Source organism: Lepus europaeus, chromosome 16, assembly GCF_033115175.1.
Source record: "Lepus europaeus isolate LE1 chromosome 16, mLepTim1.pri, whole genome shotgun sequence".
Classification (NCBI taxonomy): domain Eukaryota; kingdom Metazoa; phylum Chordata; class Mammalia; order Lagomorpha; family Leporidae; genus Lepus; species Lepus europaeus.
Window position 1 is genome coordinate 1,170,479 of NC_084842.1, and position 18,772 is coordinate 1,189,250.

General features: G+C 44.7%; 1 protein-coding gene across 1 annotated transcript in view; it reads right to left on the reverse strand.

Annotated features, from left to right (window-relative positions):
• Positions 1-18,772, reverse strand: part of POLB (DNA polymerase beta) — a 35,093-nt gene that overhangs the window by 9,381 nt on the left and 6,940 nt on the right. The window contains exons 4-11 of the mRNA XM_062213030.1: positions 18,519-18,593; positions 17,740-17,798; positions 14,700-14,749; positions 11,837-11,888; positions 10,271-10,325; positions 10,102-10,174; positions 4,236-4,306; positions 3,333-3,419 (exon numbers count right to left, since the gene is read on the reverse strand). Of these exons, the coding sequence (XP_062069014.1) occupies positions 3,333-3,419; positions 4,236-4,306; positions 10,102-10,174; positions 10,271-10,325; positions 11,837-11,888; positions 14,700-14,749; positions 17,740-17,798; positions 18,519-18,593 (522 nt within the window). The remainder of the gene's footprint in view (positions 1-3,332; positions 3,420-4,235; positions 4,307-10,101; positions 10,175-10,270; positions 10,326-11,836; positions 11,889-14,699; positions 14,750-17,739; positions 17,799-18,518; positions 18,594-18,772) is intronic.

Sequence of the window (18,772 nt, forward strand, 5' to 3'; positions counted from 1 at the left end):
TGGCTCTCCATCCAGGTCTCCCTCATGATGGCAGGGACCCAAGTACTTGGGCGATCTTCCATTGCCTTCCCAGACACATTAGCAGGGAGCTGGATTGGAAGCGAAGCAGCTGAGACTCCAATGTCCCTCTGATATGGGATGCTAACATTGCAGGCAGTGGCTTAGACCCACGATGCCAGCCCAGAAAGAAGAATCTTGATCCTAGATTTCTATTTGCTTCCCTGTTCGTTTTTTTTTTTTTTTTTTTTTTTTTTGACAGGCAGAGTGGACAGTGAGAGAGAGACAGAGAGAAAGGTCTTCCTTTTGCCGTTGGTTCACCCTCCAATGGCCGGCGCACCGCGCGTATCTGATGGCAGGAGCCAGGTGCTTCTCCTGGTCTCCCATGGGGTGCAGGGCCCAAGCACTTGGGCCATCCTCCACTGCACTCCCTGGCCACAGCAGAGAGCTGGCCTGGAAGAGGGGCAACCGGGACAGGATCGGTGCCCCCACCAGGACTAGAACCTGGTGTGCCGGCGCCGCAAGGCGGAGGATTAGCCTAGTGAGCCGCGGTGCCCGCCTCCCTGTGGTTTTTACACAGGCTGTTAATTACTTTGTTTTTACTGCATGTGCCTTTGTCTTGAATCTTTACGTGTGAATTCCCTAGGAAGCCTGCAGGATTGGCAGGGCTCACAGTGATGAGTCTCACTAAGGAAAAATCGCTCCCCTCACACACTTCCCTCCACCCGCCTGAACCCTCCCCTCACACACTTCCCTCCACCCGCCTGAACCCTCCCCTCACACACCTCCCTCCACCAGCCTGAACCCTCCCCTCACACACTTCCCTCCACCCGCCTGAACCCTCCCCTCACACACCTCCCTCCACCCGCCTGAACCCTCCCCTCACACACCTCACTCTACCCGCCTGAACCCTCCCCTCACACACCTCACTCCACCCGCCTGAACCCTCCCCTCACACACTTCCCTCCACCCGCCTGAACCCTCCCCTCACACACTTCCCTCCACCCGCCTGAACCCTCCCCTCACACACTTCCCTCCACCCACCTGAACCCTCCCCTCACACACTTCCCTCCACCCGCCTGAACCCTCCCCTCACACACCTCACTCCACCCGCCTGAACCCTCCCCTCACACACTTCACTCCACCCGCCTGAACCCTCCCCTCACACACCTCCCTCCACCCGCCTGAACCCTCCCCTCACACACCTCCCTCCACCCGCCTGAACCCTCCCCTCACACACTTCCCTCCACCCGCCTGAACCCTCCCCTCACACACTTCCCTCCACCCGCCTGAACCCTCCCCTCACACACCTCCCTCCACCAGCCTGAACCCTCCCCTCACACACTTCCCTCCACCCGCCTGAACCCTCCCCTCACACACTTCCCTCCACCCGCCTGAACCCTCCCCTCACACACCTCCCTCCACCCGCCTGAACCCTCCCCTCACACACCTCACTCCACCCGCCTGAACCCTCCCCTCACACACTTCCCTCCACCCGCCTGAACCCTCCCCTCACACACCTCCCTCCACCCGCCTGAACCCTCCCCTCACACACCTCCCTCCACCAGCCTGAACCCTCCCCTCACACACTTCCCTCCACCCGCCTGAACCCTCCCCTCACACACTTCCCTCCACCCGCCTGAACCCTCCCCTCACACACCTCCCTCCACCCGCCTGAACCCTCCCCTCACACACCTCACTCCACCCGCCTGAACCCTCCCCTCACACACCTCACTCCACCCGCCTGAACCCTCCCCTCACACACTTCCCTCCACCCGCCTGAACCCTCCCCTCACACACCTCCCTCCACCAGCCTGAACCCTCCCCTCACACACTTCCCTCCACCCGCCTGAACCCTCCCCTCACACACCTCACTCCACCCGCCTGAACCCTCCCCTCACACACTTCCCTCCACCCGCCTGAACCCTCCCCTCACACACCTCCCTCCACCAGCCTGAACCCTCCCCTCACACACCTCACTCTACCCGCCTGAACCCTCCCCTCACACACCTCACTCCACCCGCCTGAACCCTCCCCTCACACACTTCCCTCCACCCGCCTGAACCCTCCCCTCACACACTTCCCTCCACCCGCCTGAACCCTCCCCTCACACACCTCCCTCCACCCGCCTGAACCCTCCCCTCACACACCTCCCTCCACCAGCCTGAACCCTCCCCTCACACACTTCCCTCCACCCGCCTGAACCCTCCCCTCACACACTTCCCTCCACCCGCCTGAACCCTCCCCTCACACACCTCCCTCCACCAGCCTGAACCCTCCCCTCACACACTTCACTCCACCCGCCTGAACCCTCCCCTCACACACTTCCCTCCACCCGCCTGAACCCTCCCCTCACACACTTCCCTCCACCCGCCTGAACCCTCCCCTCACACACCTCACTCCACCCGCCTGAACCCTCCCCTCACACACTTCCCTCCACCCGCCTGAACCCTCCCCTCACACACTTCCCTCCACCCGCCTGAACCCTCCCCTCACACACCTCCCTCCACCCGCCTGAACCCTCCCCTCACACACTTCCCTCCACCCACCTGAACCCTCCCCTCACACACTTCCCTCCACCCGCCTGAACCCTCCCCTCACACACCTCCCTCCACCCGCCTGAACCCTCCCCTCACACACCTCACTCCACCCGCCTGAACCCTCCCCTCACACACTTCCCTCCACCCGCCTGAACCCTCCCCTCACACACTTCCCTCCACCCGCCTGAACCCTCCCCTCACACACCTCCCTCCACCAGCCTGAACCCTCCCCTCACACACTTCCCTCCACCCGCCTGAACCCTCCCCTCACACACCTCACTCCACCCGCCTGAACCCTCCCCTCACACACTTCCCTCCACCCGCCTGAACCCTCTCCTCACACACTTCCCTCCACCCGCCTGAACCCTCCCCTCACACACTTCACTCCTGCTGTCTGTCACACACGCTACTTTCCTGTCTTGGCAGTGTCATCCATGCTTCGACAGTTCTAACCTCAACTACCACAGAATTCTGAGTCAGCAAACGGAAGAACCATTTGCTATTTTAGGGAAAAACTTAAATTGTGTCAAGTCATTTTTAAAAAGTGAACTACGTCTAATTACCCATTCCAATGGCATGATTATTTATAAACAGGGAATTTAAAATAAAAGGACTTAACATATTTTGAGAGTAGTTAGGAGAATGAGACACCCTGCTAGCTATTTTTATCTAAGGTCTCATAGATGTCCTATTTGTTGACTGTAATACAAAACTACAATGAAGTCACACACTCAGAATGCTTACTGAACAACTGCCAAGGGTTTTTCAGATGTGTGAACTCAAACAAGTACTTACCATGAACTTTGTTTCACCCTTTGACAGAGTGTCTGTGATAAAATGGACCTTTTGTAACTGCTCCACAACACGGTGTAACAGCTTTGGCTGCAGAATCATAACCAGGGAATAAGAAAAAGAGTAAATACTCTGCTACAGTAAGAGACATTTCTTCAACGTTTATTCATTTTTATTTATTTGAAGGGCAGCGCCACAGAGGGAGAGAAGTGGGGGTGAGGGCAAAGAGGGACAAGGAGGGGGAGACAGAGAAAGAGAGCAAGGAGAGGGAGGGAGGGAGAGAGGGAGGGAGGGGGAGAGAGCAAGAGAGAGGGAGGGAGGGAGGGAGGGAGGGAGGGAGGGAGAGAGAGGGAGAGAGAGAGAAGGAGAGAGATCAATCTCTCATTTGTTGGTTCTTTCCCCAAAAGCCTACAACAGGTGGGGCTGGCCCAAGCTGAAGCCAGAAGCCAGGAACTCCATCTGGGTCTCCCACATGGGTGGTAGGTCCCAAGCTCCTGAGCCATCACCTGCTACTTCCCAGAGTGCATTCCAGGAAGCTGGAATGGAAACCAGTCGGGACTCTCACCCAGGCATGTCAATAGGAAAAGCAGGTAGCCCAAGTGTCATCTTAACCAGTGTGCCAAAGCCCACTGCACATTCAGCACTTCTGAAATACCTATGACAGACGGTAAAGAATTCTGGAAATATTTTATTAAATTTTCCTCTTTCAAATGTTAGATTTGCTTCCCAAATCCTTAAGGGGAAAACGAGTGAATCTTTCCACAACTTAATTTGCTTTCATTGAATTCAATCAATAGAAAACACTTTAGCTGAATTTTCAGAAAGCGTAAAACAAAACTTACACTGAAAATATCTAACTGTCATTTAGAAAATGCCATTTGCTGCTGTGTAAGAATTCTGAGGTACCTGCTTGGCTGATTCCGAGGTAAAGCTTGGATGGGTCAGCAGGACATCCATGTCCCCACTGGATTCTGCCCCTGTGAAAACCAAGAAGACGTATGGAATGCTCCATGTGAATGCATCAACTAGGCAAATAAAGGCCAAGGTGACAACAGAAGAGTCTTGTCTTACAGCCCATCTATTTCACTGTTAAAGATTTCAATTTTCTGGGGCTGGCACTGTGGCATAGCAGGTAAGGCCGCCGCTTGCAGTGTCAGCATCCCATATGGGCACCGGTTCAAATCCCGGCTGCTCTACTTCTGATTCAGCTCTCTGCTATGGCCTGGGAAAGCAGTGGAAGATGGCCCAAGTCCTTGGGCCCCTGCACCTGTGTGGGAGATCCAGAAGAAGCTCCTGGCTCCTGGCTTTGGATCTGCACAGCTCCGGCCTTGCAGCTAATTGGAGAGTGAACCAGTGGATGGAAGACCCCTCCCTCCCTCCCTCCTGCCCTCCCTCTCTCTCTCTCTCTGCCTCTCCTTCTCTCTTTGTGCAACTCTTGACTTTCAAAATAAATAAATAAATCTTAAAAAAAAAAAAAAAAAAAGATTTCCATTTTCGGTGGCCAGCACTGTGGTGCTATGAGTTAAACCGTGGCCTGCAGCACCAGCATCCCATATTGGCACTGGTTTGAGTCCCAGCTGCTCCACCTCTGATCCAGCTCCCTGCTAACGTGCCTGGGAAAGCAGCACGAGATGGTCCAGTGCTTGGGCCCCTGTCACCCATGTGGGAGACTCAGATGAAGCTCCTGGCTCCTGGCTTTGGCCTCGCCCAGCCCTAGCTATTGTAACCATCTGGGGAATAAACCAGCAGATAGAAGACCTCTCTCTCTCTCTCTAACTCTTACTTTCAAATAAATAACTAAATCCTTTTTTAAGAAAAAAAAGTAGCTTTAAGGTACATCTATGAACAAACAATATATCATAATCTTCATTTAAACATGCTCTAATTCTGTCAAGGTTAATCAGAAAACTCACTTCAATCCTTATGATTTTACTCATTTAATGAATATTGGTAAAAATGACTATTACATTATCGTAGATAAGAACATAAGAGCTTATAATGAGGGGCTGCTGCTGTGGCTCAGCGGGTTAACACCCTGGCCTGAAGTGCCAGCGTCCCATATGGGTGCCAGTTCGAGGACCGGCTGCTCCTCTTCTGATCTAGCTCTCTGCTATGGCCTGGGAAAGCAGTGGAAGATGGCCCAAGTTCTAGGGCCCCTGCACCTGCGTGGGAGACCCAGAAGAAGCTCCTGGCTCCTGGCTTTGGATCGGCACAGTTTCGGCCATTGCAGACAATTGGGGAGTGAACCATCTGATGGAAGACCTCTCTCTCGCTCTCTCTACCTCTCCTCTCTGTGTAACTTTGACTTTCAAATAAATCTTTAAAAAAAAAAAAGTTTATAATGACTTAGATAATCTACAACCACACAACTTTAAGCAAGTAGTATGCAGCTGTTTTAATCTTCCTTTTACTGTATACTGTGGAATTATATCCCCATTTGGATTTTTTTTCACTATGTCTTTATTTTTCAGCATCATAAATGAGGACTCTCCATTCCTCTAGATCTGTTTCCTGATTTGTAAACTACAAAAGCTATTTCTTTTTTTTTTTTTAATTAAACTTTTATTTAATGAATATAAATTTCCAAAGTACAGCTTATGGGTTACAATGGCTTCCCCCTCCCAAAACTTCCCTCCCACCCACAACCCTCCCCTTTCCCGCTCCCTCTCCCCTTCCAATCACATCATGATTCATTTTCAATTCTCTTTATATACAAAAGATCAGTTTAGTATATATTAGGTAACGATTTCAACAGTTTGCCCCCATATAGCAACACAAAGTGAAAAAGAAAAAAAAATACTGTTGGAGTACTAGTTATAGCATTAAATAAGAGTGTACAGCACATTAAAGACAGAGATCCTACATAATATTTTTTTAAAAATTAATTAATTTTCTATGCCATTTCCAATTTAACACCAGGTTTTTTTTTTTTCATTTCCAATTATCTTTATATACAGAAGATCGATTCAATATATAATTAGTAAAGATCTCATCAGTTTGTACCCACGCAGAAACACAAAGTGTAAAAATACTGTTTCAGTACTAGTTATAGCATCACTGCACATTAGACAACACATTAAGGACAGATCCCACATGGGATGTAAGTACACAGTGACTTCTGTTGCTGACTTAACAATTTGACACTCCTGTTCATGGCGTCAGTAATCTCCCTAGGCTCTAGTCATGAGTTGCCAGGGCTATGGAAGCCTTTAGAGTTCGCTGACTTTGATCTTATTCCGATAGGGTCACACTCACTAGTCCAAGTGATCAATTTCAGTTCACATTCGATGGCTCGGATAGGTCTAAGAATCAAAGGGATCACACAAACAAGACAAGTGTCTGCTAATACTAACTGATAGAATCAAAAAGGGAGAGAAAGATCCAACATGGGAAGTGGGATACACAGCAGACTCATAGAATGGCAGATGTCCTAAACAACACTCTGGCCTCAGAATCAGCCCTTAAGGCATTTGGATCTGGCTGAAGAGCCCATGAGAGTATTGTAGGCATGGAAAGCCAAGATACCATGGGAAAGAAAAAAAGAAGAAGACCTAAATGAAAGATCTCTGTGAGTGAGATCCCAGTGGAAAGAACGGGGCCATCAAAGAAGGAGGTACCTTTCTCTGAAGGGAGGAGAGAACTTCCACTTTGACTGTGACCCTATCGGAATACAAAAGCTATTTCACAGGTTACTGTGCAGCTGAATGAGAACATATGTGAAAGTATTCAGAAAAGTGGTACACAGTTTGTCTAAATAAATAATTTCCCTTTTTTTTCCTCTTGTTAGGAATTACAGGTTCAAAACATACTTTTGGTGATTGAAGATCTTATAGTATTTTTGGATCACCATCCTATATATCAATAATCTTTTTTAACATATTTATTGATTGATTTAAAAAGCAGAATTAGAAGGACAGAGGGTGAAACAAGAGACATCTTTCACCTGCTGCTTCACTCCCCAGATAGCTGCAATGGCCAAGGCCAGGCCAGGCTGAAGCCAGGAGCTTCATCTAGGTCTCCCACTGGGGTCAGGGCCCAAGCACCTGGACCATCTACCACTGCTTTCTCAGGTTCATTAACAGGGAGCTGGATCAGAAGTGGAGTATCCGGCTGCTGTATTGATAATCTTTAAGCAGATACAACAATCTCTTATTCGCACAGGATATGTTCCAAGACCCCCAGCTGATGCCCGAAACCATGGGCAGTACTGAACTCTATAATTTAATACCTTTTGCATCTTAACTAGGCCCTTACCATACACTATGGCCATAACTTTTGCAATCAGAGGTGTGGCAGTAAAACTAACACAAATTTCTCTTTCTTTGTTCACAATTCCATGGATAGATTTTTCTTATTACAGATCTTAGCAAACCCAGCATATGATCTTTTCTCTCTCTCCTTAAATTGAGAACTTTCACCTTTTTACTTAAAAGAAGCACTTGTTGGCTTCTCTTTGGCGTATACAAATTGCCAGCATCACTATTGGACTTCAGGGCCATTATTAAGTAAAATAAGGTGACCGGAACACAAGCACTATGATATTGCCACCAAGACAGTGGATCTGAGACCTGACACCAACATAGCTACTAAGAGACTGACAGGCAGGGATCGTATACAGTGTGGCTATGCTGGGGGTTCTGAGATTTCATGATACTAACAATGGTGCATAATTTAAAACTCATGAACTGGTTCTGGAATTTTCCATTTAATATTTTCAGACTACGGTTGACTGATGGTAACTGAAACAGTGGAAAGCAAAACCAAGGATGGCTGGGGGGTGGGGTGGGAGGGAGCTACTGTATTTAAATATAAAGAAAATGAGACTGCATGTGTGTTGATCTGAGAACATCCATGAAAGCTGCTTAAAAAAAAAAAAAAAAGTTAGAAAAAAAAAAGAAAGAAAATTCAATTGTCTTCTCTTTTTTTTCCCCTAAAGGCTACCTACCTATGACTGAAAGACTACCAGCACCTACCTATCACCGAAAATGTTTTACTCTATTTATAAAACAAAACAACTCCAACGTCTGTTGTTGACAAGGGACTGGGGAAACATAGTTCGGCACCCATACAGGCAAGTGCTATGCAATACAGAATCAAGATGCTCTCTGTATGCTGATACGGACTGGCCTCCACGGTGTATTTTAAGTGAATAAAGCAGGCTATAGTATTATGTATATACTTTACTACCTTGTGAAGGAAAGGTGCACTGGGGGGGAGAAAATCAAGAACACATACTCATATTTGGTTGTATTTTCACGCAGACATGTTGAGAGAGTACACAAGAAAGTGGTTACCAACAGGACTGTGGAGAGAGGAAATGAACAGGGTGAACAGAGCAGAAGTGAGCCTCCTTAGTGTGTATCTTTTTTCTGTTAAAGCATGTAACCACACCACATTCTCAAAATAAGAAAACTAAAAATAAGATGGAAAGACATAAACCCAGGAAAGGAGTCACACTCAGTGGAACGTGTGCCTGGCCTGCCCTGCATCACAACCTACATTTTCGAAATACAGAATCCACGTTCCAGCCTAAGGAGATTCGTACTTAGTGGCCACGTGGCAGAGTTCGACAGCTTCCTGCGTGTTCTGACGCAGGCGTTCTGGAACTGCTGCCTGCAGCCCTCTCCTTTTGCAAATGTGGAAACCAGAGTCAGGAGAGACAGACATACCTAAACCGTGTCTCACGGGCAGATCCGGCTGCAGGAGCTGGCTCTGCAACCCCAATCCACTCTTCCTTCTACTTGTCAGTAATTATGGACATATCCCCCCCCCCCCCCCCCCCCCCCCGCTCCACATTCTAATCACAGCTGCCTGGAGTACTTCTGACAACCCACCACCTACTTTCTAGGCAAAATCCCATAAGAGGCCGGAGATTCTGTGTAGGTACATACTTAAAACGTTTCAAAGTTTTCCATCCTAATTTTTAGAAGTTAATATTTTAAAACTTAAGTAATCCTTTCCCCACGTTAAGCCAGCAAGAGACCCGGACTGTGTGATTCTCACATGGCTCGCATTCACACGCAGTGGGAGACCTTCTCAAGAACCTGGTTATTGGGAGAACTGGTTTTTGAACTGGTGCCCCTGAGACATTATTCTTAGACCTACCAAAGCTTGGAAAATAAAAAAGTAAACAAACTATCCATCGCTTCATTGGCATTTAGCCAAAGACAACCATTCTTAGCATTTTATTATACCTAAAGCCATCTTACAAATTTTGTTAAAACTGTCATTAAAATACTATCCTAGGGGTGTATGTTTGTACAAAAGTTAAGCTGCTACTTGGGATGCCTGCATTCCATATTTAGGATGCCTGGGTTCAAGTCCCAGCTCTGCTCCCAGTTCTGGCTTCTTGCTAATGGGTACCCCCTAGAAGGCAGCAGATAATGGCTCAAGTACTTGGGTCCCTGTCACCCATGTGAGAGACCCAGACTGAGTTTGGGGCTTCTGGCTTCAGCCTGGCCCATTCCCTACTGTTATGGCATTTGGGAGTGAACCAGTAGATGGAAGGTCTATCTACTCTCTGCTTCTCAAATAAATAATATAAATAAAATAAAAACTTTAAAAAAATCATCCTATAAGAAAGCCAGGATGAATTTCTCTCAGTTATTAATACATATTCCCATCTATAAACAAAAAAAATTTAGCTAATACTACAGGATCCTAAAAAATCTACGATGTAACAAAAATTACATCTTTCTAATCCAAGCTTTTCACATACACGAGGCAATTCTGACATCAAGGCATGAAGACCCAAGATTAGGAAGTGTATTACCTCTCCTGAAACTGCCACAGACAGTAGCAATGTACTCAGAATCCACTTTTTTAACTTCATTTAGTACAATATCCTAATAGAAGAAAAATTTAGTCAGTATTCCAAAAATTGTTTTCACCAAGTGACATTCTCAGTACTAGTCAAACAATACAACTCAGCACGCTCTTACTTGCATTTGTAGCATCTCTTCCCGAGGAATTCTTTTCTCAAAGTCCTCAAAATATCTATAAAGACAGAGTAAACAGCATTATAAAAATTAAATCTCCTTAAAAATTAAGTCGCCTACCATAACAAATGCCCTTATACAAGCATATCATTGTAATCCTCACAAAGCAAAACTGAAATTCATTGAGAAGATTGCAGCAAAATCGGGGGGAGAGAGTGGGAAGCCTTTTTTCCCTTAACTGGATAAAAGTCCTTAAGTGCCATGCTTTGAAATATTCTATCCCATCTACAAATATCTGCGAATAAGCTTGGCAGTCACATGACAGAAGGACATATACACATTTAATTCAGTATATGCTTTCAAAGCAGACTGCTCTCTACTGGTAAGTCAAGGGGTTACAGCTCACCGCTCTTAAATCCTGCCCAATTATCTTATTTTAGAACAATATGTTAAGTGAAAGGAGCCACTCACAAGACTACGTATTCTATGTGCTCACTCATGTAAGAAATGTCCAGAATAGGAAAATCTGTAAAGATAGAAAAATTAATAGACCTGGGGCAGGGCACCGACAAGACATGGGGAATGACTCCCAAAGAGTATAGATAGGGTTCTTTCTGGGAAATCAAAAATTGAAGTGATTGTAGTAATGGTTGCACCACTCCACATAAATAATAAAAGTGGGTGAGTTATAAGACATATGTGTTATACCTCCAAGAGGCTGTTAGGAAGACATGGTCTCAGTGTGAAGCCATGTCTAAGCCCAAGACCCACAAAGATGATGCTCCTGCTCAAAACCAATTCTCACCACAGCCAGGTTCTTCAAATCTCCATTTACCACACAAATGCAAGAAGGTGGGACTCAAATGACCCTGGCCTCTTACTGGCTCCAAGTTTTAAAATGATAGTATAAGTTTAAAAATACTATAGTAAGGTGTCAACAGGCAAGTTCAGAAGGTTGTTAGAACTCAATCACCACCAGACTATACAATGCAAGAGGAGACACACATGGTGCTTATGTGCTGTAATTGTAAACATCAATACCTGCTCCAAAAATAATTATTAATGGTGACATAGAAACACGTCTCGTGGTTGCTCCTACACTGTTATTTACATGTTTGGGGCTTTCATCTTTTTTTTTGCTAATTTGGCTTTTCATGTTCATGTAAATTCACATTGACACACTTCACGCTCTTCTCAGGTAGACTATAAACTCCTTAAGAGCTACCTTAAACTTCATTATATTCTTCTTACCCCAGACCTAGTATGGTGCTTAGTTCAATGCAGGCATGAGAGAAACATGCACTGTGATGCACTCAATTCTAGGTATTTTAAGAGCAAGTCCCCTGCTACCGTCAAGAGAATGAGGGAAATCCTCAAAACAAGTAAACAAACTGGAAAGGAGTAACAAAATGTGAGAACATACTCTACGGCAGTCTGCAACAAATCCCAGCAGTGAGCTAAAAAGTGGTTTTCTTCAGCTAAGTTCAAGGAGTTGTCACGGTATATAAAAGAATGTCTATAAAAATTTTACTTTCATAATCCAAGTATCAAAAAAATTCTCTATCTTACTTTAATCCAATTCGCTGGTGATGGTTCAATTTATCTTCATTTTTCCTGAGATCTGCAAAGATAAATAAAGTGGAGGCGTTAATTTAAACACTTTTTGGAAAAAAAGATACTAAACTCAATGACCTTTTTTAATAAAGAATTCCTGGGGGAGAAAATACATTGAAATGACTTTGAAAACACAGTGAGAAAAAAAAAAAATTTCTGATATTAGGAACTAAAACTCTTTAATCAATGTAATAAATCCTAACAGTTGATTTAATGATCCCTTTTCCTTATTGTTGAAATTTCCATTATTTACAAGAGAGAATAGACAGATGCACCAGGACCTTGCCTGTACTTCACTGGCTCTCTTATAAGAACCAGCATGGCTTAATTTACTGTTCATAGCAGCAACAGCACACAGCTTCTGAATGTCTTATGGTTAACTAGGGTCACTGATGCTGTTCATTTGTTCATTCACCTTTACGCAACTACCATTGAGTATCCGCTTGTGCAGACAACATAGTAAGAATTCTACTGAGAAGAAAAGTATTATCTACATTTTTTCATTTCAAAAAGCTGTCACAATATTGCATCTTGGGTCTAAGTGACTTAGTTTCACTGGGTGTTCTTTTTACTGGGCCTGAGTACCGTAACAAGCCTTGCCAAAGAAACAGCAATATAAGTATACTTCAAAAGTGATTCCCATAATTGCTTTACATTCTAATATATGTTTCCTTTGGAGGTATAAAATGGAGAAAAGTAAGTATGACAAATGGAGTATATTTCCATATTTCCTATGGTTGCACACACACAGAAAACACTGAAATATCTGAAAGTTGAGTAGAGACCAAGTTATATTACATGTCTACATATTGTGTGAAACAATACAAAAACCAGAACGGTGGCTCCTTGACAATACCAAGAGATGCAGTTGATTATCTTTGAGAAACATATACATTCTTGCCTCCCTTAGCCCATCCTTTCCCTCAGATATCAGAGACACTGAGCATGCTACAAGCAGAAAAGTACAACCCTCTAGGAGGCACGTGGACAGTTCATTTTCCAGCCATGGAACTCACAGGAATCCTTAACACACTAATATCTCTAATTAATCATGCCTCCTAGAAAGTCAAGTACTGTTTTAAGTATTTACTATGTGCACCAAGTATCCTGCTAAGTGCTTTGCAAATATTATGTTAAATCACTTGAGACAGAAATACCCATTTTGTAGCAGGAAGTTGAAGCACCATGCTTACTCATTCTGATAAGTGGGGGGAGGAGAGCTCAAGCCCAGGTTAAAAAAACCTGACCACTTAACCATTTGGGTTGCTTATAACAGTTGCACTAAATCCCAAATTCTACAGATTCACTGCAATGAATCCATACATATGACATATATCTTTGAAAAAGATAAAGGACTCAATTATACTTAAAAGATTGCTATACTAGGCTTAAGGAAAATATTTCTTCAGTAAGCATTGGAAATCTTTTTTTTTTCTTTTTTTTTAAATTTTTATTCATTTCTTTGACAGGCAGAGTGGACAGTGAGAGAGAGACAGAGAGAAAGGTCTTCCTTTTGCCGTTGGTTCACCCTCCAATGGCCGCCGCGGCTGGCGCGCTGCGGCCGGCGCAGCGCGCTGATCCGAAGCCAGGAACCAGGTGCTTCTCCTGGTCTCCCATGGGGTGCAGGACCCAAGCACTTGGGCCATCCTCCACTGCACTCCCTGGCCACAGCAGAGAGCTGGCCTGGAAGAGGGGCAGCCGGGACAGAACCGGCGCCCTGACCGGGACTAGAACCCGGTGTGCCGGCGCCGCAAGGCAGAGGATTAGCCTAGTGAGCCGCAGCGCCGGCCAGCACTGGAAATCTTGTATAGAATCTTTCTTAAGTATACATGACTTAGCCTTTAGTCTGATGTGGAAGATTTAGTTTTCTAAAATTTTACTGAACACAAGAAAATCTAAATTTTTTTTTTTTTTTTGACAGGCAGAGTGGATAGTGAGAGAGAGAGACAGAGAGAAAGGTCTTCCTTTTGCCGTTGGTTCACCCTCCAATGGCCACTCCGGCTGGTGCATAGTACTGATCCGAAGCCAGGAGCCAGGTGCTTCTCCTGGTCTCCCATGCGGGAGCAGGGCCCAAGGACTTGGGCCATCCTCCACTGCCTTCCCGGGCCATAGCAGAGAGCTGGCCTGGAAGAGGGGCAACCGAGATAGAATCCGGGGCCCCAACCGGGACTAGAACCCGGTGTGCCAGTGCCACAAGGCGGAGGATTAGCCTGTTAAGCCACGGCGCCAGCCAAGAAATCTAAATCTTTTAAAAATCTGCCAATGATTACTATTTCATTATCTTTAAACCAGGAAGCCTCTTCTTGAATTTTTCCCGAGTTACAAACCTAAATTATTTTTTAATTAATTTACCTATTTGAAAGGCAGAGTGACAGAAAGAGGGGAGAGACAGAGATAGCGATTTCATTCACAGGTTCATTCCCCAGATGGCCACAACAGCCTGGGCTGGGCCAGGCCGAAGCCAAGGAGCCCTGAACTCTGTCCAAGTCTGCCATGTGGCTGGAGAAACCCAAGAGCCTGGGCTATCACCCACTGCTTTGGTGCACTGGCAGGAAGTTGGGTCAGAAGTGGAGAAGCCAGGACCTAAACCGCTGCTGTCCAAAGCAGTGGCTTATCTACTGCGTCACAAACAGCCACCCCTCTGAAAATGTTTAAAGTGGTAATATAAATTATACCCTAAACCTACTCTTTACTGCAGTGTTACAAAGAACATATTATCATTTGTGTCTAGGGATTTTAAAGTTTGAGTGTGGCAGATCATTAACAGTTTTTGAGGCCCTCATTTACCCTGGAATTAGTGACCTAATGTTTTACTCACCTTCTAATGTTTTAATTCCTTCATCTACAAACTTCCTTGCAGCAGATGGACTACAACAAAAGAAAAGCACTGTTTTAGTATCAGGTAAAACTCAGAATCCTTGAATCAAATAACCAACTGTATATTCCATTATCAAGCATAAACAGTGGGTACTAAGCTAAACACACAGGCTGAAAAATGTTGCATGATTCCTTGGTATTTTTCAATTTTATCCAAGGTAGGAATTTTTGAAACTCCAATTATTAAGAAAATAACCGCAAAGTAGGACATGAAACATCTAGCTGGCATAATGCTGACCTACAGACACACAGACCCCTTGGAAACCACTCATTCATTCAACTAAGATTTACCGAAGGCCTGTTATGTACCAGATACACTTGTAGGTGCTGAAAACATAGCAGGAATAAGACAAGTAAGAGCAGCAGGCTTTACACACTTACACTGTAGTGAGCAACAATAAACACATATACGCAAGAAAACTCAGGTAGATGAGTTCAAACTGACATGAGAGTCTGGGTCTGCTTTAGGCTGGGTGGTAAGGGAAAGCCTCTGAGACGATGGTTAAGCTGAGATTTTAATGACAAACAGCCAGCTATTTCGGGGATCAGAGGAAAGTGTCTTAGGCAAAGGATACAATTAGTCAAAGGCCCTAAGGCTGCCATGAGCATACCTTGTTCAAGAAAAGAGAAAAACTAGTTTGACTAGAATGATGTAAGAGATAGTAACAAACAGAACTGAGTACAGGCAGAGTTCACACTCATACTTTTGAAGTCATGGTGGCTAAGTCTGGGTTTTATTCTGAGTATAATGGGAGGCTATTAGCAGGTACTGGGCAAGGTAGTGACAACTTTGGTTTAGGCTTATAAAGCTCACTGTGATTGCTGTGTTCATGTAAATCAGTCAGGACATCAGAATTGACTGAAGATGCTCTTATAAAATAGGAGAGGCTGCAGGAACTTAGGAGATTGGCCTAGTCTTCTCCTCATTTTATAGAGAACATTGAAAGCTAGAAAGATGAAGTCACTTGCAAAGGTTATAAATCTAGTTGGTGGCAGAACTGGGACCAGTACTCAGACTGCCTGACTCTCTGCTGCACAAATGTATCGTATAATAAAGTGGGAACAGAAAGAAACACATGCACACACACACACGTGCATACACACATAGGCGTGCACACACATACACTATGCATGCACACACACACACAAACACAACCATCTGGGGCCACACAGAGTGTTTTGGGATGAATAAAGCCATATAATCAACAGCAGGTACAAACATCATACTACAGTGTGGTACAGAAGCTGATACTGATGTTAGGAAGGCACCACGGTAAAGAAACAGCTGAATCTGCAGTCAGGCGACAGGAGTTCTAATCCTGACTGTCACTATTAACCCCCTTTCTCTCTGCAACTTTTAGTTTTCTTGTCTGGAAAAAGAAGATAATGTGACAAATGTTTTCTAAAACACTTTTTCATGAAAACTTCATAATGGCCTTAAGGAATCAAGCTTATTTCCAGCATGCTAGGATTAAAAATTTAATATATTTTAGTCTAACTTTTCTTGAAAATGCTGACATTTGAAGGGGCAGTAGGGATGAGTATCATGGCCCAGCAGTTAAGTTGCTGCTTGGGTTGCCTACGTCCCATACTGGAGTGCTAAGGTTTGAGTCCTGCCTCCATTTCTGATCCAATTTCCTGTCAATGTGCATTCTGGGAGGCAGTACTTAATGGCTCGAGTGCTTGGGACCCTGCTACCCTCACTGAACACCCAAATGGAGTTTGGGGCTCCTGGCTTCAACCTGGGCCCAACCCTGGCTGATGCAGGCCTTTGGGGTATGAATCAGTGAATGGAAGATCTTTCTCCTTCTCTCTGTAGTTCTGCCTTTCCAATAAATGAAACAAACAAATAAGTAAAATAGACCATAATCATGTATGTAAAGGAATGTCTTATACTGTAAAGATGAGAGATAAGTAAAGCATTAGAATCTTAATTTTCTAATGTCCATGCATACTTTGTCTGGAGTCAAAAAAGACCCCTTGGCCGGCGCCGCGGCTCAATAGGCTAATCCTCTGCCTTGCGGCGCCGGCACACCGGGTTCTAGTCCCGGTCGGGGCACCGATCCTGTCCCGGTTGCCCCTCTTCCAGGCCAGCTCTCTGCTGTGGCCAGGGAGTGCAGTGGAGGATGGCCCAAGCCCTTGGGCCCTGCACCCCATGGGAGACCAGGATAAACACCTGGCTCCTGCCATCGGATCAGCGCGATGCGCCGGCCGCAGCGCGCTACCGCGGCGGCCATTGGAGGGTGAACCAACGGCAAAAGGAAGACCTTTCTCTCTGTCTCTCTCTCTCACTGTCCACTCTGCCTGTCAAAAATAAAAAAAAAAAAAAAAAAAAAAAAAAAAAAAAAGGACTCTGTTCCAAAAAAAAAAAAAAAAAGACCCCTTTTGCACTAGCTCAAATTCTCTTCAAATTTTTTTGACTATTTATTTTTTATTTATTTGAGACAGACAGAGACTATGTGAGTGAGTGATCTCATCCACTGGTTTACTACTCCCCAAATGCCTGCCAGCCAGGCCTAGGGTCAGGTAGAAGCCAGGTGCTCAGAATCCAATCCACATCTGCCATGTGGGTAGAAGGGACCCATGTACCTGAGCCATAACCTGTTGCCTCATAGGGTGTACGTCAGCAGGAAGCTAAAGGAAGTGCAGCCAGGATCTGAACCCAGGAACTCCACATGGGACATGGGTACCACATTCACTAAACCAAACATCCACCCCTCAAATGTTAAGATGAAGATTCCTTCATTTAAAAAATGCTTGAGTGTTCCAAATTCATAAGGTACTATGGGAAAACTTAAATGCTTAAGATAAAATGCTCAGAGAAGCAAAAAGGCACAATCTGGAGCAGGCAATAAGATATACACAGGGCAAGTGCTGGGGTACAGAGGAAGGACAGATTATTTCTGGCCAGAAAATCAAACTGGGTTCATGAAGGTCAAGGTGACATCTGCCTTGGATGGGGCTTAAACAATAGTTCTTACCCAATGCCACTAACTCGAGTCAGGAAATTAATAGATGAACTCGTATCATCCTGACGAATCTTTAAGAAAAGAAAAGCCCAACAATGATTGACAAATGCTTTGAGGACTCAAATGATCTTACTGGAAATACACCAGTATGCTAAGAAACGTGACAAGACATTTACATTTGCCTGCATAGCAAAATTATTTACATCTAACCAAGGCTGTTACAAGTGAATAATAGAGTAGCTGAAAATATCTTATCTCTAATTTATTCAATATTTTTAAAAATTTAGCTGACAGATATAATTATATTTATTTATCATGTACAATATAATGTTTAAGTATACACACATTGTGGAATAGTTAAGTCTAGCTAATTAGCAAATACATTATCTCACAGTCATTTATGTGGCAAAAACTGGACATCCACTGTCTGCATTTTTCAATTTTCCAATACTTTTGAAAGGGTGAAATAAAACCACAAAAATGCTTGGGAGAATTCACACACAGAAATTTTAAAATGTAACAATCTTTTAGTCAAAGTTTATAATCTCTTCTGAATGGTAGTAAACATGAGAAGCAAACTATCAGAGTTGCTGACAATCTCTCAAATGCCACATAAAATACAGGAACATTTTATAGAAACAACATTTACATTTTTAAAAACAGAATACTCATCTCTTCCTTCTGAGTCTCCCAAGTGTGTCTTCAATCATCCTGCAAGGTTGCTACATGAGAGTTGCCATAAAGACAGACACTATAGCTAGAAACATACACAAGTAGGTTACAATGTTTACCTTTTCCAGTTTACGCAACTTTCCAGTCGCTAAAAACTCATCAATCTTTTCAGCAATTTTTGTTCCTACTCCAGGCTACAAGGAAATTAAAAATAGAGAAGTTATATAAATATAATGCTTGCTGAGTCATCGAAAGTGAGAAGTGAGAAGTTTTGAAATAAAGTGCACAGAGAAGTGACCCCCGAGGTGTTTGGCCTCGTGGCTAACCCATGAGTTAGGACTCCTGCATCCCATATCAGAGTACCTGGGTTTGC